Here is a 19,862-nt window from a genome sequence, read left to right as displayed (position 1 = left end):
AATTCAGGAGAATCTGGCTGGTCATTTGTCAGCAGCATTCAGCACCACTCAGAATTGATAGCAACCCGTTTTTTCTGTTAGGTGTGACACTTCCTCCCTGCCAAGTTTTAGAAAGAAAAAAGTGGGTAAAGAAACTCCCAAACTTAATAAAGGCAAAGCATTCTGCTGATCTTTGCTTAGCTGTAGAGTAATATCCAGGCAGATCTTGCTTCAGGAAGAAAAGCAAAATGCAGAGATGAATGATACTTGTTTATGCTTTTGTTAATATCACTCCATTGACTTTGCTATACAGGCTCTTGGTTCATGTAATCTTAAGAATTGTTGGCTCCAGGAACACTAATGGCATTGTTCATTAACTGTGTTCCATAGAGAAAAAATTGGCATATACTGCTAAATTTGGTGCTTCTAAACATGTAGCAATGTCTCATGCTGTAAAAAGTACCTTACATACCTTTCATACTTTCTACAACAAAAAAGTCCATGTCTGCATCAAGACAGCATTGTAATTTACTCTTTCAGGTGTAAGTCAAAAAGAATAGAAAGTGATCGTATCTGTCATTTGTAGGTGGACGAGTTCTCACTGTAGGTTCAAGGGCAGGAACACTGCTCTTTTTTTGCCTTTTTTTTGCCTTTTTAAATTCTTCTGGGTGTAAAGAAGTGTGTAGTTGCCTATCATTCAGGCCAGTTTTGAAAGATTTCTCAGAATTCTTTTCAATCTGCTGGCAGCCAAGGAATGCAGCACATATGGGCCCCAATAAAACCTCCCTGAAACCAATATTTGTACGCTGAATAATGTTGAGGTGTACTGTGCTAGCTCAGGGGAGCAGAATGAAGTATTTTAACCGGCTGGTTTATTTCTCCTGCAACTCATTGCATCCAAAGTTTACAAAGCAGTTACAGAAAGCAGAAGGGAAAGGAGAGAAAAATGACATGAAAACTGGCAATCAGTGGCAGAGTCTAGGGGTGAATAAAAAAGTGCTTATGGCACCTGTAGAACAGAGAAACTGAGAACAGGCCAGGGAGCTACGACAGATAGGACAGAAGGAGGACATTTATTGTCATCTCTGCTTCAAAGGGAGAACAGAGAACACCATCCTCTAGCCTTCCTTTATTATTTGTTGGGAATATGGAAGAACATAGGATCTTCTCTGTAATTTTCCTTTCAGTAGTGCTGTGTGCAGAAGTTAGAGTACAGATAGGTACATAAAGAGAGAAAATAGTAGCCTTCTCCTTGTGTGCAAGGAAGATCATGAGACACATAGGACTTGCTCAGAAGTGTAATATTTAAGCAAATGATCCTACTGTGGTTTTGTTATCCTTATAGGTTTTTTTTGTTTTAGTAACTGATGGCCATGCATCTAGAAAGGTGCAGCACCAAGACCAGAAAGGGAGTACAAGTTCGTAAATGCATGTATGGTGCAAGAGACTGCTGGAGATGACTCAAGTAAACAGAACTCCTTCTTTTCAAAGCTACTATTAGGACACTTCTGGAGAATTATCAGTAGGAAGGTTAAACAGATCCTCAACACTTGCTTTCATGTCATTTAATCCTAGAATAACCCAATTTCTATGAAGTTTGAAAGAAGTCTGTTCATAATTCATATGGGGGGGATAAATAAAAATAAACCTGTGTTATCCCAACCTTTGGATCTCCTCCTATGTCTCTTTACATGTCTCTTATTCTTGTTTCACTCTGGCTTAAGAAAAAAAAAATGCTGAACTTACTGTTGGCATAATAAAAAAATGGCATTGAAACATACCTGGTGTCAAATGAGTGTGAGCACTAATAATGAAAATAGTAACAGCTAGGTTCCAAGAACCAGCATGATTGGCACCAAGAGTAAGAAGAATTTACATAGCCGTATACAAATCTAAACTCTTTAAAAAATCCTTTTTATTGATTCATTACCATACAAAATTTATTCAAATTACATCCATTTGAAGTGGTAAGATCACAGCTAGAGAACAGGTCATCCTTTAATAAATCTATTTACAAAACTCACCATAAAAGCTTTTTTTGTTGTTTTTTGTTTGTTTTTTTTACAGTATTTTACAGAGGTTTTTTTTTTAAACTAGCATACAATGCAAAGCTAAATTAGATTAGTATTTTGCCCACACACATTGGGACAAGTGTTTAATTTGTACAAAAAAAGATGGTCTGCGTTAGTCTTCATTTTCTCTTCCCCCGCAAAAGTGCCCCTTTGTCTCACAAATCTTCATGCTCACACAACTTTTACTTTCCTCTTCCACAAGACGAAAACTTTAAATACTACAATTTTATTTACAGATCCACATCTAAAAAAACTCTTAAAAAATTACAAACCAGCTAGAAAATATTCTGGCAGTGTTTACAAATTAATTCTATTGTACAAAACTGCTAGATAACTAAAGTGTGAGTTGAGAACATTTATCAACTTAAATACAACTGCTGAATGATCTATGCACACATTTGTACATATAAACACACACTTAACACTGTTTAACAGTTCTTTATGTGTTGCCCTTTATACATTTGTTATATTCCAAAACTCACACAGTCATACAGTTCTCTTATTAGTACTGTGACTTCTCGCCTTTTCATGTGTGAGCTTTCATAGCAGCAACTCAATGGTACCAGAAAACCTGCATACATAATATCCTACTACAGTACAAATAGTACTAATTTTCTGAGTATGTCAGATAAGCACAACAGTAATGCAAACAAAAGGATTATATGGGCATCATCTAATCAACATTACATTAATTTAGCCCAGAACATGGCAACATATTTTACACTCAAAAAAAAAAATTATTTAAGACTTCTTAGAATTCCTCTCACGTTCAAAAAATAAATATTGGTACTATACTATACTACCAAAGATCTTCAAAAAAATAAATGCAATTCAGTTGATGTGGTACTTACAGTTATGTACTTTGGAAAAAAATTAGTTCCATTTTGCTGGCGAAGAGAATTATAAAAAGCTGTAAGCAGAGGAAGCTAACCCACTGAGATAAATATGATATATTGAACAAACAAAGCTTGGCATAAGTGTTTTCCATAGAGGGAAAAACCCACAGTGCATCTCTAGTAGGCACTTAACACAAAGCCCCACTTAGTACCACAAAAATTTATGTACCAGTTCTAATGCACACTGGGGGCAGTAAAATTGAACTGTGCATCTTCGTTCTAGTTTAAAAAAACAACCAACAAAAACTACTTTCACACACACACACAAGCATTTTTAAAAATCTGTGATTACTATGAGAAGTGGCAGAACTTTATACTTTTCAATATTTGCAATATACACTACATTTACAGTGTATTTTTTTATTAAAAGCTTTTAAGGACATAAGTATTTGACCTCATAATGAGACATATACACAGCTCAAAATGAGCATTATGACAGCAATTTAAACATTCCCACAAGTAGCTGAACAATCCCATTTCACGCTTTTGCATTACTTCATATTTATGTTCACTGCAGGTACAATCCATGTTGTGACACTCAAGAGACATGCATTCTCTGCAGAAGGCACGACCTGAAATACTATTATAAAATTGTAATTTAGGACTAAAGCAGTTCATTGAGCCCTTCTCCGTAAGCCCACTTGTCATGGTAAGCAGAGACTGGGGGAGTGTGAAGACAAAACATTTACGGTCACCTGCTTGCACTTGCTGACTCACAAGGCGCTGGAGCTCAGGGTCAAGGAGAAGGCCTTGCTGTAAAAGCCTTTGCTTCCCGTTTATAGTATTTTAGGGAGTATTTAATTAAAATATCAGCACTGTTCGAGAGCCTAGTTTATTTAATAATGCTATTTTATAGTAAGTAGGGGACAACTCAATGATGGCAGGTTTTTTGATTCCATTAAAAAAATGATTTAGATATGGACAGCATTTAAGAGAATCAGCTGTATATAAATTCATCCACCAACGAAGGAAGCTTCTCTAAATCATAAGCATCAAAGAGGTCACTGATGCCTTCTTCATCGCCAAGGCTCAGCAAATAATCTTCCTGAAGCAGAGGAGGCAGCAAATTCACAAATGGTCCTTCAAAGTTTGAGGGAATTTGGTCCTCGGTCTGCTGTAGAAGGTTGGCTGGAGAAGCCAACGGAGAGATTGTTGCCATATTTACTGAGCAGTCACCTTGTCCTGAGTTAGCAGAAGCCACTTCTGTAAGAGGGGGAAGAGAACAAATAAAGATGACACATTTAATCTCATTAGAAATACCAGACACAGATCAAACAAAGTACCCACTGCATAAAGGGCCTTTCATAAAGCATCATTTCAACAAAATACAGCCGCTGTATAATTTCTAGCTTGTTTTTGATATGTAGAAAGGGCTTCTCAAAAATGCTCATGTTGCTATCACCAGTGACTTTTCTACTAAAAAATTATTTTACAAGGTTTAAACAACTACTGGGGAAAAATAAAATAAGTGTAGCGAGAGATGCCCATTTTTTGGTGGAATTCATAGTCAAAGTGAAAACTTTCTAGGCAAGAGATGTCATCAGTGACACTGTAGCTGCATAGACCCATACACAGAGATTTCTGCCTCTTGTGTTGAAGTGAATCTTTGCTGCTACTGTCCTATTTGAAAACACAAAAGCAACTAACTTGCTTCTTTCTTCAATATTGTATAAACTTTAGTTACATATGATATGCAAATAGGAAACTTATTTTAAGGAATTGATGCAGAGGAAATATATTTCCTGCTCTATAAATCAGAAAGACACAGTGGAAAACTGATACCCTAGCTTTTCACTTCTAAGAAAAATAAAGCCAAAAAATAAGAGCTGGATATCTGAAGTTCAAAATGAAATCTTGAATGAGAGCATGAAGAAGGGCCATTAGTATTACAAAGAAATAATTTTACCTTTGGAAATGGTTTTGGAAATATTTCCGTTGTGGTCCTGACTATAGGTTTTCATTGGACTGAGGGCATCGTTTTCTTCTGGGCACAGATAAACTTCGATAGGTCCTTGAGTACTAGATAAATGTATCAATGCACTCTGCTAACAAAACAAACATCAATAAGATGTTATACCAATGAATACAACAGAATATTGACGATATGGAGTAAATTCTTACTGGGGTGTGAGTGTTTGAATACATTTTTTTACTAACCAAAAGAACCTGAAATCCCCCATGCATTTATTTGAAGATGTGAAAGGCTTGGCTGATGTATCTTGTGGAGTGGAAGAGAACATAAAAGCTTTTCCCACTGTCTGTAGTGCACAAATCTCAGAAGCCCACCATTTTATGTGTTGTATCATAGCCAGAGAGGTATAAAGGATTGAACTCCTAACATTTTCTTACAACCACAATAACCTGGAGCATTCTGATGGCATGGAGCTATGGGATGCAAGTCACAGGTTTTATTATTATTTTTCATAACAATATTATTGGATGTATTTGTGTAAATGTTTCTGCTTTAAACAGATGCCAAAACATCCTTCCCACTCCCCCAAAAACCTTCAGCACTTATTCACATTGAACTCAAATAGCTATATGTAAGTTCACCTGTTTATCAGGGAAGCTTTTCCAAATAACAAAAAAAGAAAAACAGATGACATTTTGTTCACCCAAACTTGTTTAGGTAAGTTCTTCTGCCCCCTCAAGGCAGCAATTTTGATGGTGGTTGTGAATAACAGGAACTCCTAGTTCCTCGCAAGAAGTTACATTTTCTTAACTTTTGCACATTGATGCAATAAAACAAGATGACATATATAGACAAAAAGTCTGCAAAGTTTCTCTTTATGTTATGATGGAAAATCATAAATTATTCTGGTTACAAATAAATCTGCTCCAGCTGTATTACATTAATAGTTTTAAAAAGCATGAATACAGGCATTATATACCTCTTCGCAGACTTGTTTCAAACACATTTTATTGTGCCCTTTAACAAAAAGTTTTTCATATTACTTGCATTCTAACAATTATGTAACATAACAGACAGTATTTACAAATACAGAGAACAGCAACTGAACCGGGATTCCCCAGGGCATAGAAAACAGTTAAGAGTACTTAGGGCAATGCTATAGATAATTAGAAAAAAGGAGATGGAAGTTGGAGAAGGTACTGTTGAGTGACTTGAGATATGCAAAAAAAGACACTGAATTGTAACTGCAAATGAGAGAAAGAAATAGGACTTTACTGCCTGAAGCTGAAAATCAAATGAATAAATTGGATATAGGGGATAAGGGAGGTCTAAGCGCTAATTTTAATGATTGTGTACATCTCTAACTGCCTGTTTTCACTGAATTAAAATCAAAGCACAATGCCTAGGGGAAAGAAGCAGGAAAGCAAGCAACGATAACAGTATATATTTATGGATACTGATAAAAGATATCCCTTCCTCATTGCAGCAAAATGATTTATTGTTCCAAAACCTGCACCTAGGTTCAAAGGGGAAATTAAGGACAAAGGGAAAAAAAAAAAAAGAAAAAAAGGATGGAAACTGTAATGGGCCTAAAGCAAGTGAAAAATAATCTTAGGAAAAGAAGTGACAGGGAATCCCAGAGTCTGTTCCTGCCCACCCAGCAGCAGGTAGCCCTGGGCTCACTGGAACCAGCACAATGGCAGGGATGAAGGAGTAACACAGAGGTAGGAACACAACACAGAGGAGTTTGGGGGTTAGCTCTCTCTAATTGCTCCTTGAGTGAAGAAGTTAGGTACACTTCTTGATTCTCTAAAGCAGTGGCTCCTGCAAATTCCATTTGCCCAAGGTACTTGGGTCTGTCAGAACAACTGGGAATTGTAAAGCAGCACACTTTTACCACCAAGATAAAATCCCAGGAGCAGCTGAACCATGTGGTTCATAAACCATGAGAGGAATGAAGAAAAGTAAAGCTATTCCCTGAGGATATCTTCAAAGAAAAGCCACCTGAAGCATTTTTCTCTGCAATTGTAACATAAAGGAAGCAGCTAAATTACCCTAGACATCTACCTGAGATAAGAAACAAAAGAATGACAGCCAGACATCTCATATACAAAAGCCAGCACTCAGAGAGACTGTGGCTTGAGTAGCAAGGGGCAACAGAAGAGGCACACAGATGAACACAGCTTCAGAAATAGAAATACTTAAAATAGGAAAGGAAATCCCCATCCCCTACAGACTTCACGATAGTAAACAAAAAGTGCACTAGCAGAATGTACAGTTTTACACAGATGTGTAAAATCAGTGTCAATGAAGCAAAGATGATGATGGAAGAAGGAAGGGCAAAAATGGCTTCTAGGAAACACTAGTTTCTACAATAACTGTAGTACTTCAGAAAAGGAAACCCTACATGAAATCATATGTCTCAATAAATTAGGGTATCAGTAATACGAGTAATCAAGATGCTTAAGGCATTGAGTTATCCATGAACTTTATAAATAAAACTACATAAAGCTAAAAAAAAAAAAAAAAAAAGAGCTGAATCTCTTAAGAGAAAGATTTTCCATGGTTACAAACAGGAAATTTTGACTGTCGAGGAAGAGCTGTTCTTTACATAAAGTATAGCAAAAGAGAGTAAAAGAGAGTATCTGTAAATAGCATGGATTACTTTGAAGGAAAGCTGGAACTGAAAAAAAAGAAACAAATAATGATTGCCCTGTGTAAATTGATTTTTAAAGTTTCCCCTTCCTTTAAAAAAAAAAAAAAAAAAGACTGAAGTTTGAAAGACAGATGAATGTAGGACTGTATGCCAATACAATCCAACTTCGGCATCAGTTACCACAGTAAGACTCACAACAATAGAAAAATGATATATAACCTGGCAGGAAATGCCAGGTTCTCCTTACCTCCACTGGGTCAGGCACTTCAAGTCTTGTTTCTGGAGGAGCTTTCACAACTATAACAGTTTGGTCTTTAAGGCCACTAATTTTTCGAATATCTTGATACGTCACATAAGCTAATGTAATTACTGTTAAGGAATTTTCCAACCCGGGTTACAATATATTCAGACTATTAGAAGAGGAAGAAGTCTTTGAATTATTTTTCCATTTTCTCATGGCTATGTTGCTCTTAGCCCAAAGTTTTCTATTCTCTATACTGATTGTAGTGAAGCTGTGTGAGAACTTCCCAGGGCCACTACCGAGTGACAAAAGGGATTCTCCGTGCTTAGTGCTTCTTTCCTCCTTTACACACATAAAGCTACGTAAGCTAAAGCCCCACAACCTGAAATTACTCACAGACTGCACAAAGCAAAATTTGTTTTACACACTTGCTATCAAAATGCAGAGAACTGGAAGTCTCAGAAAAAATGTAAAGGAATTTACAGATGCATGTTATGGATGTGCATATGCAATATATTTCTGAAGTCATCAACAAAATCATAATTTCAGTTTTCATTTGAGGGGTTTTTGTAAACTTTTATACAACATGTATATAAACATATAGATGTATAAACATTTACACAATACTCATATTTATATATTACCTTATATAAAATTATTTCAAAAACCTGTTTAAACTACTTTAAAAAACTTGACAGTGCAGAAGGTCAATTTCTGCATAAGCATGGGATGAATATGAATATTTTGCTGTTCAACACGAATTTGTCCAAGTCAACATGAGTGTTTTAGTGGGTTACCGCACAGTGTTGCCTCACTTACTGACCCATGTAACCGAGGTGTCACAGTGCTTTTGGTTGCAAAAAGAACTGTGCAACAGCCACGATGACATGCAAGCGCTTCCAGCTCTTTACTTTTGTCATCTGTGAGGTATCTATCATAATGTTTATGCCATAGAAATAAAAAGCCTAATTTATTATTATACTTTTTGGGGGTGGAAATGAGAACAACTTTGGTAAATGTGTACTGTTACCATGCAGTACAGCAAGACAGACTGCCCAAGCTCAAAACACTAATACATGTCACACGTAACGGACCTAACAGGTCAAGAGGCAAAGCAACAGGTCAGCTTTCACCCAAGCGGCTTTACCAAGGCTTTTACCACTCGTTTAATAAGGTTTGCAAAGGCAGAGTACAAATTACAGCAACAGTGGCTGTCACTATACAAACAAAGGAAAGGACTGTACGGTTTTCAAATAAAACAACAATCTTCATTGCTGTAGCTAAAGGCTCCCCATGCTAATGCTGGGCATACCCCAAAACATTCGAGGTAGCAATCGGTTACTTTCTGATTCTATTTATAAGGGAGACAAGGAAGCACACTACTTAATCGTGAGGGAAAAGAAAAAAACCTTCACAAGCAGAAACCTCATCTTCAGTGATTAAGCAAAGGAAGAGGCTTCTCAGCTCCATGAGTATTCAGCAGGTCATCTCATGTCAGACTTCAGTGAGGTGGGCGAAAGACAGTACTGGGATGCACTCAGATTCATCCCCAGGTTTCACATCCATTCCTTCCTCAACAATCACTAGTATTATCACTAAACTTAGAGTCACAGAAGGATTTGGGGAATACACTCTCCTAAATCCAAAAGCATGAGGCCAACACGCTGCTAACGCTGATCCCTGCTCGCCCATCCCCACGGCAGCCAGCAGTGGCAGGGCAGAGATTGCTACCACAGGAATCAGCACTAGAAAAACAAAGAATCGTAATGCTCAGTTTTGTCTTGCTTAAATCTCTTCAGGGATCAAGCTCTTAGCTGAAGGCAGTGCTGACCCTACTCCCTATGCCACTTGGTGATCTTTGCTTACGTCTCGAAATGTGTATGAAAGCTAGTCAAAAGACAGTACTTACATAGTTCACATACTCCTTACTGACACTCCCGTAGCTATTTCCGATCCTTCAGAACAAAGAAGTCCACCTTACTGGATGCTCTTTAAGAACCACTCATTATAAAAAGTACTAAAAGTTTTCACATCAGCATTTAATAAAATGCTTCCTTCTGTCACTAATCGGTGGGAAATCTAGTGAAAATGAAAATTGGTTAATTACAAGGGATATTAACAGCCAAAATACCTGAAGTCATATGAACCTTATGCAATTGAGCATTGCTATTACATTAAATAATTCAGTCCAAAATAGTAATTTTGAGAGCTCATAAAACCTTTAACTATGATATTCTATTATAGATTCTCTAACCAGAGGAATCTGAAAATTTGTTGCAAGTTTCAGACTAAACTGACTCCTAACTTTATTTTCCTCTCTGTGCCTGTAATGTGTATACACAGTAGTTTAAATTAAAAAAAAAGTAATGAGTACACACACACGCAAAACTCTGTTACCTTAGCAAAGACTTTGTCTGCATGCCTTTATCATTTCTGCACACATAAAACCAGGGTTTGCTCTAGGCCCAAAATAGTCGAAAAAGGACAGGGTTGTTGGATGTTGTCATTCATTAATCAGCTAGATTGCTGGTTCTACTCTATGTGAACACGGATGTTAACGGGCTTCTTCTTATACCACCTTTTCTTTTTTCTTTTGACATTCCAGAAGCATTACGGGTGCAAGTGGCTTAAGTAACTTTTATATAAAACTACATTAAAACCCATTAGCCAACTTCTTGAAATTTCTGATGCTTTATATCACATTATGTAGAGGAATTCTCCTAGTATTACAGGGCACAGCAAGGAGACTAACCACCTCTGAGATTTTGGGAAAAAGGATATCTCTGATTCTCTGTGTCCTCCGTTAGCAGCTTGAGGTCCAGGGTGCAGCTTTGGATTAGCTCATCCAGTTTCTTCTCTTCCTGAGTCAGTTCCGTCACCTCCTTCGTGAGGCCTTGACGCTGTGCCAGCATGCCACCATCCTCTGACAGACTGCAGCCCCTACAGATACAAAGAAGGAAGACACCTTTTCAGCATTTGTACAACTTGACCCTATGCTAAGGGAAAGGGAAGAGGCAGGGTTTTACACTGCAGATCAAGTTCTTAGCCCACTCTCCCTAAACCTGCCCATAGCGAGTCAACATAAACTACGCTTTCCAGAAAAAGCATCTTTTTATCATGACAACACATTTTGGACTGCTACCGAGATGGAAAAGTTGATTATTTCTAAGCACTTCCAAAATCTTGCTTCTAGCTCCTCTAACCACATCCTGAAAAAGACCGAGGAAAGCAGTAGGTAGGGACATGTACCTAAAAACTTACTCAACTTGGAGAAGCAAATGAGTTAATACAGTATTCAGACAAAATGTTGGTTTCTAATTTCCCTGACAAATGCTATTTATACACTGAAAACCTGTCTTAACAGAAAAAGAAAGCTTTATCCTGATGGAAGGCATTTTGGATGATTGCTTGGAGCAAAGTCTCAGAATGGAAGGTGGGAAAAGAAAAACACTGCTGCTCTGTGACAGTGAAATCAGCCAGCAGGAATGGAAAAGGATAATGAATACTCACATCCACTGAATGTTGTTTTTGGATTTTTTCTTAATGAGATGGATGCCTTCCAGTACATTGGTGATATCGTAAATCCTCCTTTTTTGCACCTTGAGGACCTCTGCCGCTCTGTTCAAATCTAAGACCCCATCAGGAGATTGGCTCAGTAACTGAATGAACTTCTTTGTAAGAAGGCCAAGTGATGTATCATACCGAGTCTTTTCTGAAGGAGATTTTGGAGCTTGGAAAGAAAAGAAAAAAAAAAACCAAACAGATAAATCAGGTTTTCTCTCTTTGGTTCCAAAAGCAGCATCCAGAAATGAAAGGATATGTATTACAGATATTTCTTTCATTTTTACTAAAGAAATCTCTCAAACCTCTGCATTAAGACACAACTTACCACTAGGTATTTATTTGTATTTCAAGATGTACTTTTCCAAAAGTCACAGGTACATGAGCAAATATATACATTTTTTCAAATGCAAATATTTCCATTAGTCTGACAGATACATATAGCAATATTCTACTTAGGCTTTCACTATGTGAATTCTTAATAGTATTTTTAGTATCTATTTATCCTGGCAGCAATACCAAAAATTCCCCTATGACTCTCTTTCATCAGGCTGATAGCCAGCTTTCATCAGGGTTTGATTTTTCCCTCTTGTAAGATAAGTGTTTCACATGCAATTAAGCAGGACTTAGGTGTACTTCAGTGGGTGAACACAATGACGGATTCCATCAGCACCAGACTCCACAGCTTACAGAAAACTCAACGTGAATTGAAGGAGACTGACGTAAGATACAATTTATAATCATCATTTCTCCATAACCAAACAATGCTCAAACTGGGCAAGAGTATTCACTTCTAAATTAGAAGTCAGCAAACAGCTTGGATCTTACCAGACAACTCGCTGTTTTCATGCACAACTGCAACATCATATACTTAACAGATGCGCTTTTAAGAGTTTAAATACTTAGATCAGAATAATTTCTAATTCTAAATGTTTGAGGCCTTTGTGTCAAGGGAAATGAGCCAGCCATTATTAGAAGTCTGCTGGGCTGGTACATCTCAAACCTTTCATTTGCTTGAAGTATTATGCAGGATGGATCTTAGGCTGATCTGGTGGTCATTTTCATGTTTTCAAGGTTCAGGTCCCACATTTAATTGCAGAAGTTAGTCAAAATTTAAATCCTACCTGAAAGTAAACCTTTAGACTACCCCGAAATATTTTGAAGAATATGACGGCTTTTCAATGAAAACCAAGTCATTGCCTGTTTGCAAAGAGAACCAGCTAGCTGTACCTCATTCTCTGGTAGATTGAGGGCTTGTCTGCACTTGGAAATGGAGGAGTATTCGTATCACTTAGGCAGCCTTGTGAATTTAGAGCAGGGTGGGCTCTGTTTGTTTGTTTTTCTTTTGGGGTTTGGAAAAGAATGAGAGTCAGAGTGATAAGGACAAGAGGCCTTGACCCCCACCTAAAATGGCTTGTGCTCCTGGTCACGCACCAAGAAGTCCTCTGTACAGCCTTACCAACACTGCAGCAGCATCCTATGCTCTGAACGGTACTGAACTTCTGTGAAAACACACTTCAATTTAAAACGGATTACATTTAGCTTAATGAAGTTTAGTTTAATTAAAACAACTGTGGTTGTTTAACTTGTCCACTTTAAGTTTGTATCTTTAGTTAATGTCACTTTTCCTATTTGCCTCAACAGAAGCAAGCACTTAGACCAGTGAGGAGGGAGAAGAAAGTACCCCCTCACATCTCTTGCTCTCCCGTCACTACCACTGCTGCCCCAGTCCTCCCCTTTCCCTGTTCGCCTCCCTATGCAAGCTTAATTCTCCCGCTGAAATCCCCCAAACAAGATGGCAAGGCTCTACCCCACAGCTCCTGTTGCAAGAAACCTACTGCCCGAGACAATATAGATGGGCAAAGATTAATATTTGCAGCAACTAAGCAGTGGCAGTAATAATCTAGTCACTTTGCAGTGAGAGAAGACAGCTCAGAGCCCACAAAAAGCATTTAGCGTGCGATGCTGCTGAGGCACAGCTACCACTCTTTGCAAATCCCTGCCTGGGGGAAGAACCCTTGCCAATCAGCTGCTGTAACTTTAGCGGGGAAGGAGGAGTCTGGCCTGATTAGCCTTGCCTAATAACTGTGCATTTGATCCCATCATAGTACCTTCATTCCTCAGCATCTACCTCTCCTAAGCGTCCCTAACTTCATGTCCTTGGCTGAAGAGGAGGTCCTGGACGGAGAGGCTGCAGGCACAGGGACAGACCTAACAGCCAAGAGCCTCTGCAGCCGCTCAGCAGCTCTGCACCGACTGATGCACGCCGCAAACTTGTCCACTGCCTGGCTGCGGGATTGAGTATGTTGCACGAACATCCAGGTGAGGATAGTAATAAACACATTCTTTTAGCTAGGTAACGCAGCCTGTTGTACTGGTTCGCTCCGATCCCAAGCTAGTAAAATAAAAAACACTGTGCCATACAGTGTGTTACAAGTTCCCTTACTTTTTGGACTATCTGGACTTCTTGTCGCAGCTCTTCCTTTCCCCTTTGGAGTCTTTAGTCCTTCAGCAAGATACTGGTGGCCGCTTTCTCCTAGCTCCAGCCTTCGTTTCGCCTGTTAAAAAAATGATTTTTTCTTAATTGATGGATTGTTAAGAAGTGTATTTCGCTTTATCAAACACAATATTGGGGCTATAGGAAAGGCAGACAGCAGTGAACTTTTCACAGCAAGGTATCAGTACAGGTTCATACCCCATATTCACAAGGGAATCTGAATATTTACTGGAATCCTAAGGTGGACTTAAATATGTCACTCTCAAAGGCTAGGTTGATGGGGTTTTTATTTGAAAATTCAGCAATTTTTTTAATTTGAAAAGCTGAGTGACAGTTGTATGATCCACTTCAGTCGAGTCTGGACCTTCTTAAATACATATGAAAGATTTCCGCCCTCACTTGAGTTGAGAACATGTCAGTTAAGAACAACAAAGAGAATCTCTCAAGCACACATACGTATGCACCTACAAAACTACATTTCTCTTGAAAAACTCCTTCTATCCACGTAAGTTTCTGCACAGGTAGTACTAGTGCAAGTTATGTTTTTCCTTCACCATTTGAAAGGATGGCTTTGAGAGGACCAGTAGCTTCCAACTACTATAAACTTTCCATCAATGAAATACAAGACACAGCATCAAAAGCAGCATTGGACAACTGCTCTCCTCTGCTTCTCAATAATTGTCCTCACTGAAAGCACAACCACTACATTTATTTCATATTAACTAGCACGTTTGCATTAAAGCTGCCTACATGAAAGCAAGGTGGAGCATAAGTAGTATTAGACAGATGATCCCTGAAAGAGCTAAATGTTGCATTTAACTCAAAGGAAAGCTGTGTACATCTTGAATAATAAACACAATGAATGAAACTGTTAAACTATGCAACACACAGACAAACTGCAAGGAAAACCACCAGCAATATGAATTTTGTTCCTAGACAGAAACACAATCTACTATCTTTGGGAACAATTCTATACCCTGCCATGCTACTCTGGTTACTGAAATTAAATCTGGGGATACTTGTTATCCTAACAATAGAAAGAACATTACCTGGGAAGACACAGGAAAAAGAAGAAAAAAGTTTTACATCTAATGAAGTTAAGCCAAATAACTGTTTCCGAAGAACGTTGTTTATTCAATTAGGTAGAGTAATTCAGAGTACTATAGTTGCTTGCTCTTTAGACTTGCCCCAAAGGCTTGGATCATATTCTGCTCCTCAGTGAACCAAGATAAAATAATACATTCTGCTATGAAGTTGTAGACAGATATTTCTGCATTGTGGATTTAGCTTATGCATTTACTTTGGGCCTGTAACCAACAGAAGCCTCTAAATAAATTAATTTATATGCATTTATTTATGGATAGCCAACTAACATCTTTGTACTGGATTCCGTTTGCAAACCTCAGACTTATTAAAAGGCAAGTTAAAGCACATGAAACTCATATAAGCCCATGGTGTAACAGCGTGTGCAAAGTGCTCAAGCCACTCTTCTCTATACTTTGTGGGAAGGGGCAAGGTGTTAATTCATTGGTGACAGAGAAAAACTGAATTAACTGCATCCTTGTAACCAACACAGGCACCCAGCTCCCAGCAGCCCATTGGTGGCAGCTTCTAGTGTTGTGAAACACCTCTGCTCCTTTCCCCGAGACATGGGCTCTGTAATCCAAGGACACAGATTTTAAAAAGGTTAACTGTTAACAAAAGCATCCAGCTAATATGTTTAGCCAACGTAATTGGATTAAATTAAGATTACAGCTATTCCACAGGGAGAAATACATCTCACACTTTTTTTTAAGTAAGTGTTTTTCCACCCTGAGAACTATAAGAGAAAAGGAAGGAGGGGTGAAAAGGGAACAATTCAGGGCGTGGGAAGACTAGGCCAAAGGGATACAATTAAAGATAAAAGAGAATCTCAAAACCAGGTGTGAGAAGGAGGGGAAATGCTAAAGCCTTAAAATCCAGAGATTTGCAGCAGTTCTCTCCATCAGAAGAGAAACTTAGGTTTGGACTACACATCAAAACTTTATGTCTCAACTTGTTTGCAAGACACAAACAACTGTATTTTGCCCCTGCTTTTGTGGTTAAACACTTACAACTTTCTCCTGTGAACTTCAAATAATCAGGTTTTGTAGTGAGAGAACATAAACAGCGTCCTTTGGCTGTGTGCAGCAGCACAAGCCCATCCGTGTGTGCTGGGGGCCATTACAAACGACCCAGTCTTGTTGGTGTCACCAGGATACTGTACCTAGGGATGGCACAGGACTATTGACTGGCTTCTGGAAAAATACCAAGGACAGAGATAGCACTACAAGGTAAGTTGTTTTGTAGGGCACAAAGCCTACAGAAAACCCAAGATATAAATCAAAATATTTTAGAAGACTTTGAAAAAGCTTGGTGAAGTTACTGAGAGGCAATTTTAGCAAACCCTGGGGAATGTTTAATTTCTGGCCAGATGTTATACATCACTCAGCAAGTGCTCTCTTCCCCTTCCTGTTTTACAAACTTCATAACTGATAACATGCAGGACTGAAGTGGCATATTCCTTCAATTTCTTCTTCACTGACTTACAGACCAAAGACTTTCTAGTGCTTTTTTCTTTGCACTAGAGATCCTGAGTGACTCACAGTTTCTCTCTCCCATCTCCAAAATTATTCATAGTGCTTTCTGATATCAGAATTCCTTTCAAAAATCTCAAGATCTGTGTTCAGCAATCAACAGAATCTGTGACCCTTTTAAAAAAACCTCTTGATTTGCATAAGCTATTTCTGCTACAGCACTATATTCATTATTTGCACTATTTGTACAAATTTATATTATATTTATTTGCATTGTTTGATCAATCATAGCGTGCAAAATCTTCTGACACAGTATGTGGGACTGCTAAGAAGTAGCAAGGCAAAGGACACAAGCACAAAGCATCCCAATGATAGGGAAAGATAAGAAGCAGAGGGACTAAGAACTTCTCAGCGACATGAAACTTGAGTGCAATAAATGGAAATCAGATTCCTCCAGGGGATTGTGAAAGGATCACAAAACACATGGGGCAATGAGACAGGTAAAGCCACAAATTGATACATCCAGCAAGAGACATAAAAGTAACAGGAAAGCATCCTATTAAGCTGAACCAGACACCTACCTAACCCCTTGGTGGAGACAAAAATGTGGCAATCGTTTTGACTCAATTTTCTCTTCCAATACTATGAGCAATTCCTGATATAGATCCACTGTTCAGTGCAGACCACTAAAAACAAGGTGGCACCTTGATTCCTATGTAGTTATGCTCTTTTAGCTTCAATCCCTTCTTGCAAAAAAGAAACCCAGATAGCTACCACAATTAACATCAGAGGCAAAACCACAAGAATGTCTTCATAAGAACACTTGTCTCTGTAGGAAAATAGTTCTAAAACTCCTAGGATAAGCTAAGTATTTTCAAGTAGGCAGGACCTGATGCAATTCACTTTACAATACTCAGTCTCAGGGATTAACTTTTAAGAAGAGGTTGGAGGCAGGTATGCTTACAGAACACTAGAAAAAGAGCAAGTGTGGTTTTGACAAATTGAAAAACAGGGGTGGAAAAGGTGCAAACGGGAAGTTATAGCCCATTCCCCTTAATGGGCTGTTTGGACTTCACGGCTACCTGGGTCTAACAGGTCGCTGCTGCCAGCGCCTCTTCTCCCGCGTCCCCTCTCCACCCCTGCGCTCTCCCTGCTCCCCCGGCGCGGGCAGTGCCTGACCGATGGGTCCTCGTCAGACCCCGCAGGGAGCTGGCTCAAGGGATCACAACCAGCAGAAACCTAGTCCTCCTCCAAAAGAGAAGTGAGTTTTCTGCCAGGTTGTCCCTTGTGGGTGACTTGTCTGCACTGAGCGCTGCTGAGCGGGAGCAGTGGGACACCCCCCTGCGCCTTGGGGCATCAGCTTGGCATTCGAGTGGCTTTGCTTTGGTGTCACACGGCCATCGACTTCAGTTCTTGGGGAAAGAAACTGTCACCAATTAAAAAGAAAAAAGAAAAGTCAGAGTCTTGCCTTGTAAGAGCACAACAGATAGCAAAGTGCTAAGCGTTAGGTAACAGCCAGCACAGGGTTTTGTCAAGATAGCAGAGAGGGAAGTGCCGTGGTGGGGGACAGCCAGCACCGGTTTTTGAAGACTGCACCATATCAAACCAAAGCCTCGTTTTCTACGAAGCTTATAGTTCTAAGTTTGAGGGAAGAAGCAGTAAAAACGGCCTCTAATTCTTTCCAATGATAAAACCATGGAGAGTAACTTTGCCAAACTATGCGCATTGAAATTTTTCCTGCTAGATGTCTCTCTCAGCTTTATTACTAGACACAAGACAGTTGCAGTCTTTGCAAGAAACAGACCTAAGAAAAATTACATTACCTGTGCTGCCTTCTGAAAACCCTTTGTCTGAAACATTCCTGCACCCATTGGGCTTTAGCAGGCACATAAAATTTGACAGAAGGATGATTTGAGTTGGGCATATTCTATCCCCTCAAAATCCCAAATTTAAATACACTTGGAAAAGCACAGTCAGTACATTTTCATTATAAACCTTACGAGCCAAATTCCATTTCAAACTGCAAGCGTCTCAGCTCTTGGGCCTGCCCAGGCTATGCACATGCCATCTCCTGGAAGGTCCCGTCCAGGACAAGACACATCCAAGTCCCCTGCTCCCCTAGCTGGCATTCAGGGTATATCAGAGCAGTAGCAGTCTGATTTAAATACAAAGGGACAAAAGTTGAACTTGGAATGGGAGCAAAAGTTACCTGGGACAAAGCCTGCTGAGATGGGGACAGAAGATAAAAATAACTTATTCCAAAAAAAACAGGATGAGGAGCTGGAAAGAAACTCCAGTTTAGGGTTGACTGGGCAGGAAAAATAGGAAGATTGGAAATGACCAAGCATAGCAAGGAATAAATTGTGTGTATTAAGTGATAGCTGATGGTGAACTAAGCAGCAAGCCAGAGAAATGTGTCTTAGTGCTCAGCTGTGTCTCTGTCGGTGTCTCGGAGCAAGGACTAAGTTGGGCAAGTTAAGCAAAAGCAGATGACTAAGCCTGGCGTAGTCTCTAGAAGATATTACAATTGCTAGGGGCAGATAAAATGGCAGCTCTTCTGTATGTCACCACAATGCTGATATTACTGGGGAGGGGATGCAAGCCTAGCCAGACAGCACAGATAAATTTTGACCGCAGTGAGGAAGCCGTAGCACAGATACTTTGCCCATCCCCACGCACTTTCCACAGGCTTTCTTCAACATTTTCAGAATTAAGCAGTCACTTAAAAATACAATTTAAAAGCCAAGGTTCTGAGGCGTGAACTCTAGAAAGCGGTTCCAGAGGTCAGGAGCTGCGGAGAAGAAAGCAAACATCTTACTTGAAAGGGTAAATTAAGCTGGAGCTTGATGAGGAGGGAATACAAGAAAAGAAGCGAAGAAAAAAAAAAAGACACCTTGGGGTGAATGCACAGAAATATTCCTAGGCTAAGGAAATGTCTCCACTGAACAAGGTGATACAGGCTATGCATTTTGAACATGCTCAAATGAGCAAACTCTGGTATGTGGAGAGCCCTGAGTACCTGCCAGAGGGCTGCACCCAGCTGAGGGCATGGCAAACACTACGGCTAACACCAAGAGAGACCCAAAAATGGGGAGAGGTGCAAAGACGAAAGCAGAGGAGCTCTCAGCAAGGAAGGAAGGGGCTGAGCTCTGCGGGTCAGCTCACAAGCGAAGAAACACCTGAGGTCATCAAAAAGATGCAAGAGGACTATCAGAGATCCTGCCTTCGGACTCCTAGTGACAACTTGTGTTTCATACCAATTTCTGTTGAGCAATGAGGAGATAAATTTGCAGTTCAAACTCCTGGAAGGGTGAGGGATTTCCATTTTCCATGAAGAAATATTTACCCCAGTGGTCTACACACAGATACCAATAATTAGTACCATACTATCCTTGGTTTCAGTAGTTAATTCTGACAGTATGAAACCATTAAAATGGGTTTTAAGAACAGAATAGGGAGATAAAGAAATAGCTGGGAATTAAACTGCTTGCAC

The 19,862-nt window shown here is 39.3% G+C and overlaps 1 protein-coding gene across 4 annotated transcripts in view; it reads right to left on the bottom strand.

The window, feature by feature from the left end:
• Positions 1 to 1,872: 1,872 nt before the first annotated feature.
• The window catches only part of E2F3 (E2F transcription factor 3), a 43,375-nt gene continuing 25,385 nt past the window's right edge, over positions 1,873 to 19,862 (bottom strand). For 3 of the 4 annotated variants that reach the window (XM_069809206.1, XM_069809209.1, XM_069809208.1), the window contains exons 2-7: positions 13,764 to 13,875; positions 11,267 to 11,486; positions 10,538 to 10,696; positions 7,763 to 7,877; positions 4,854 to 4,992; positions 1,873 to 4,150 (exon numbers count right to left, since the gene is read on the bottom strand). In XM_069809206.1, coding sequence (XP_069665307.1) covers positions 3,885 to 4,150; positions 4,854 to 4,992; positions 7,763 to 7,877; positions 10,538 to 10,696; positions 11,267 to 11,486; positions 13,764 to 13,875 — 1,011 coding nt within the window. In that variant the 3' untranslated portion in view covers positions 1,873 to 3,884. The remainder of the gene's footprint in view (positions 4,151 to 4,853; positions 4,993 to 7,762; positions 7,878 to 10,537; positions 10,697 to 11,266; positions 11,487 to 13,763; positions 13,876 to 19,862) is intronic. The other variant, XM_069809207.1, reaches the window with a different exon arrangement.

This window comes from Haliaeetus albicilla, chromosome 21 (genome assembly GCF_947461875.1).
Source record: "Haliaeetus albicilla chromosome 21, bHalAlb1.1, whole genome shotgun sequence".
Lineage (NCBI taxonomy): Eukaryota > Metazoa > Chordata > Aves > Accipitriformes > Accipitridae > Haliaeetus > Haliaeetus albicilla.
The sequence above is the reverse complement of the archived record's forward strand: the minus strand, read 5'-3'. Positions and strand labels throughout refer to the sequence as shown.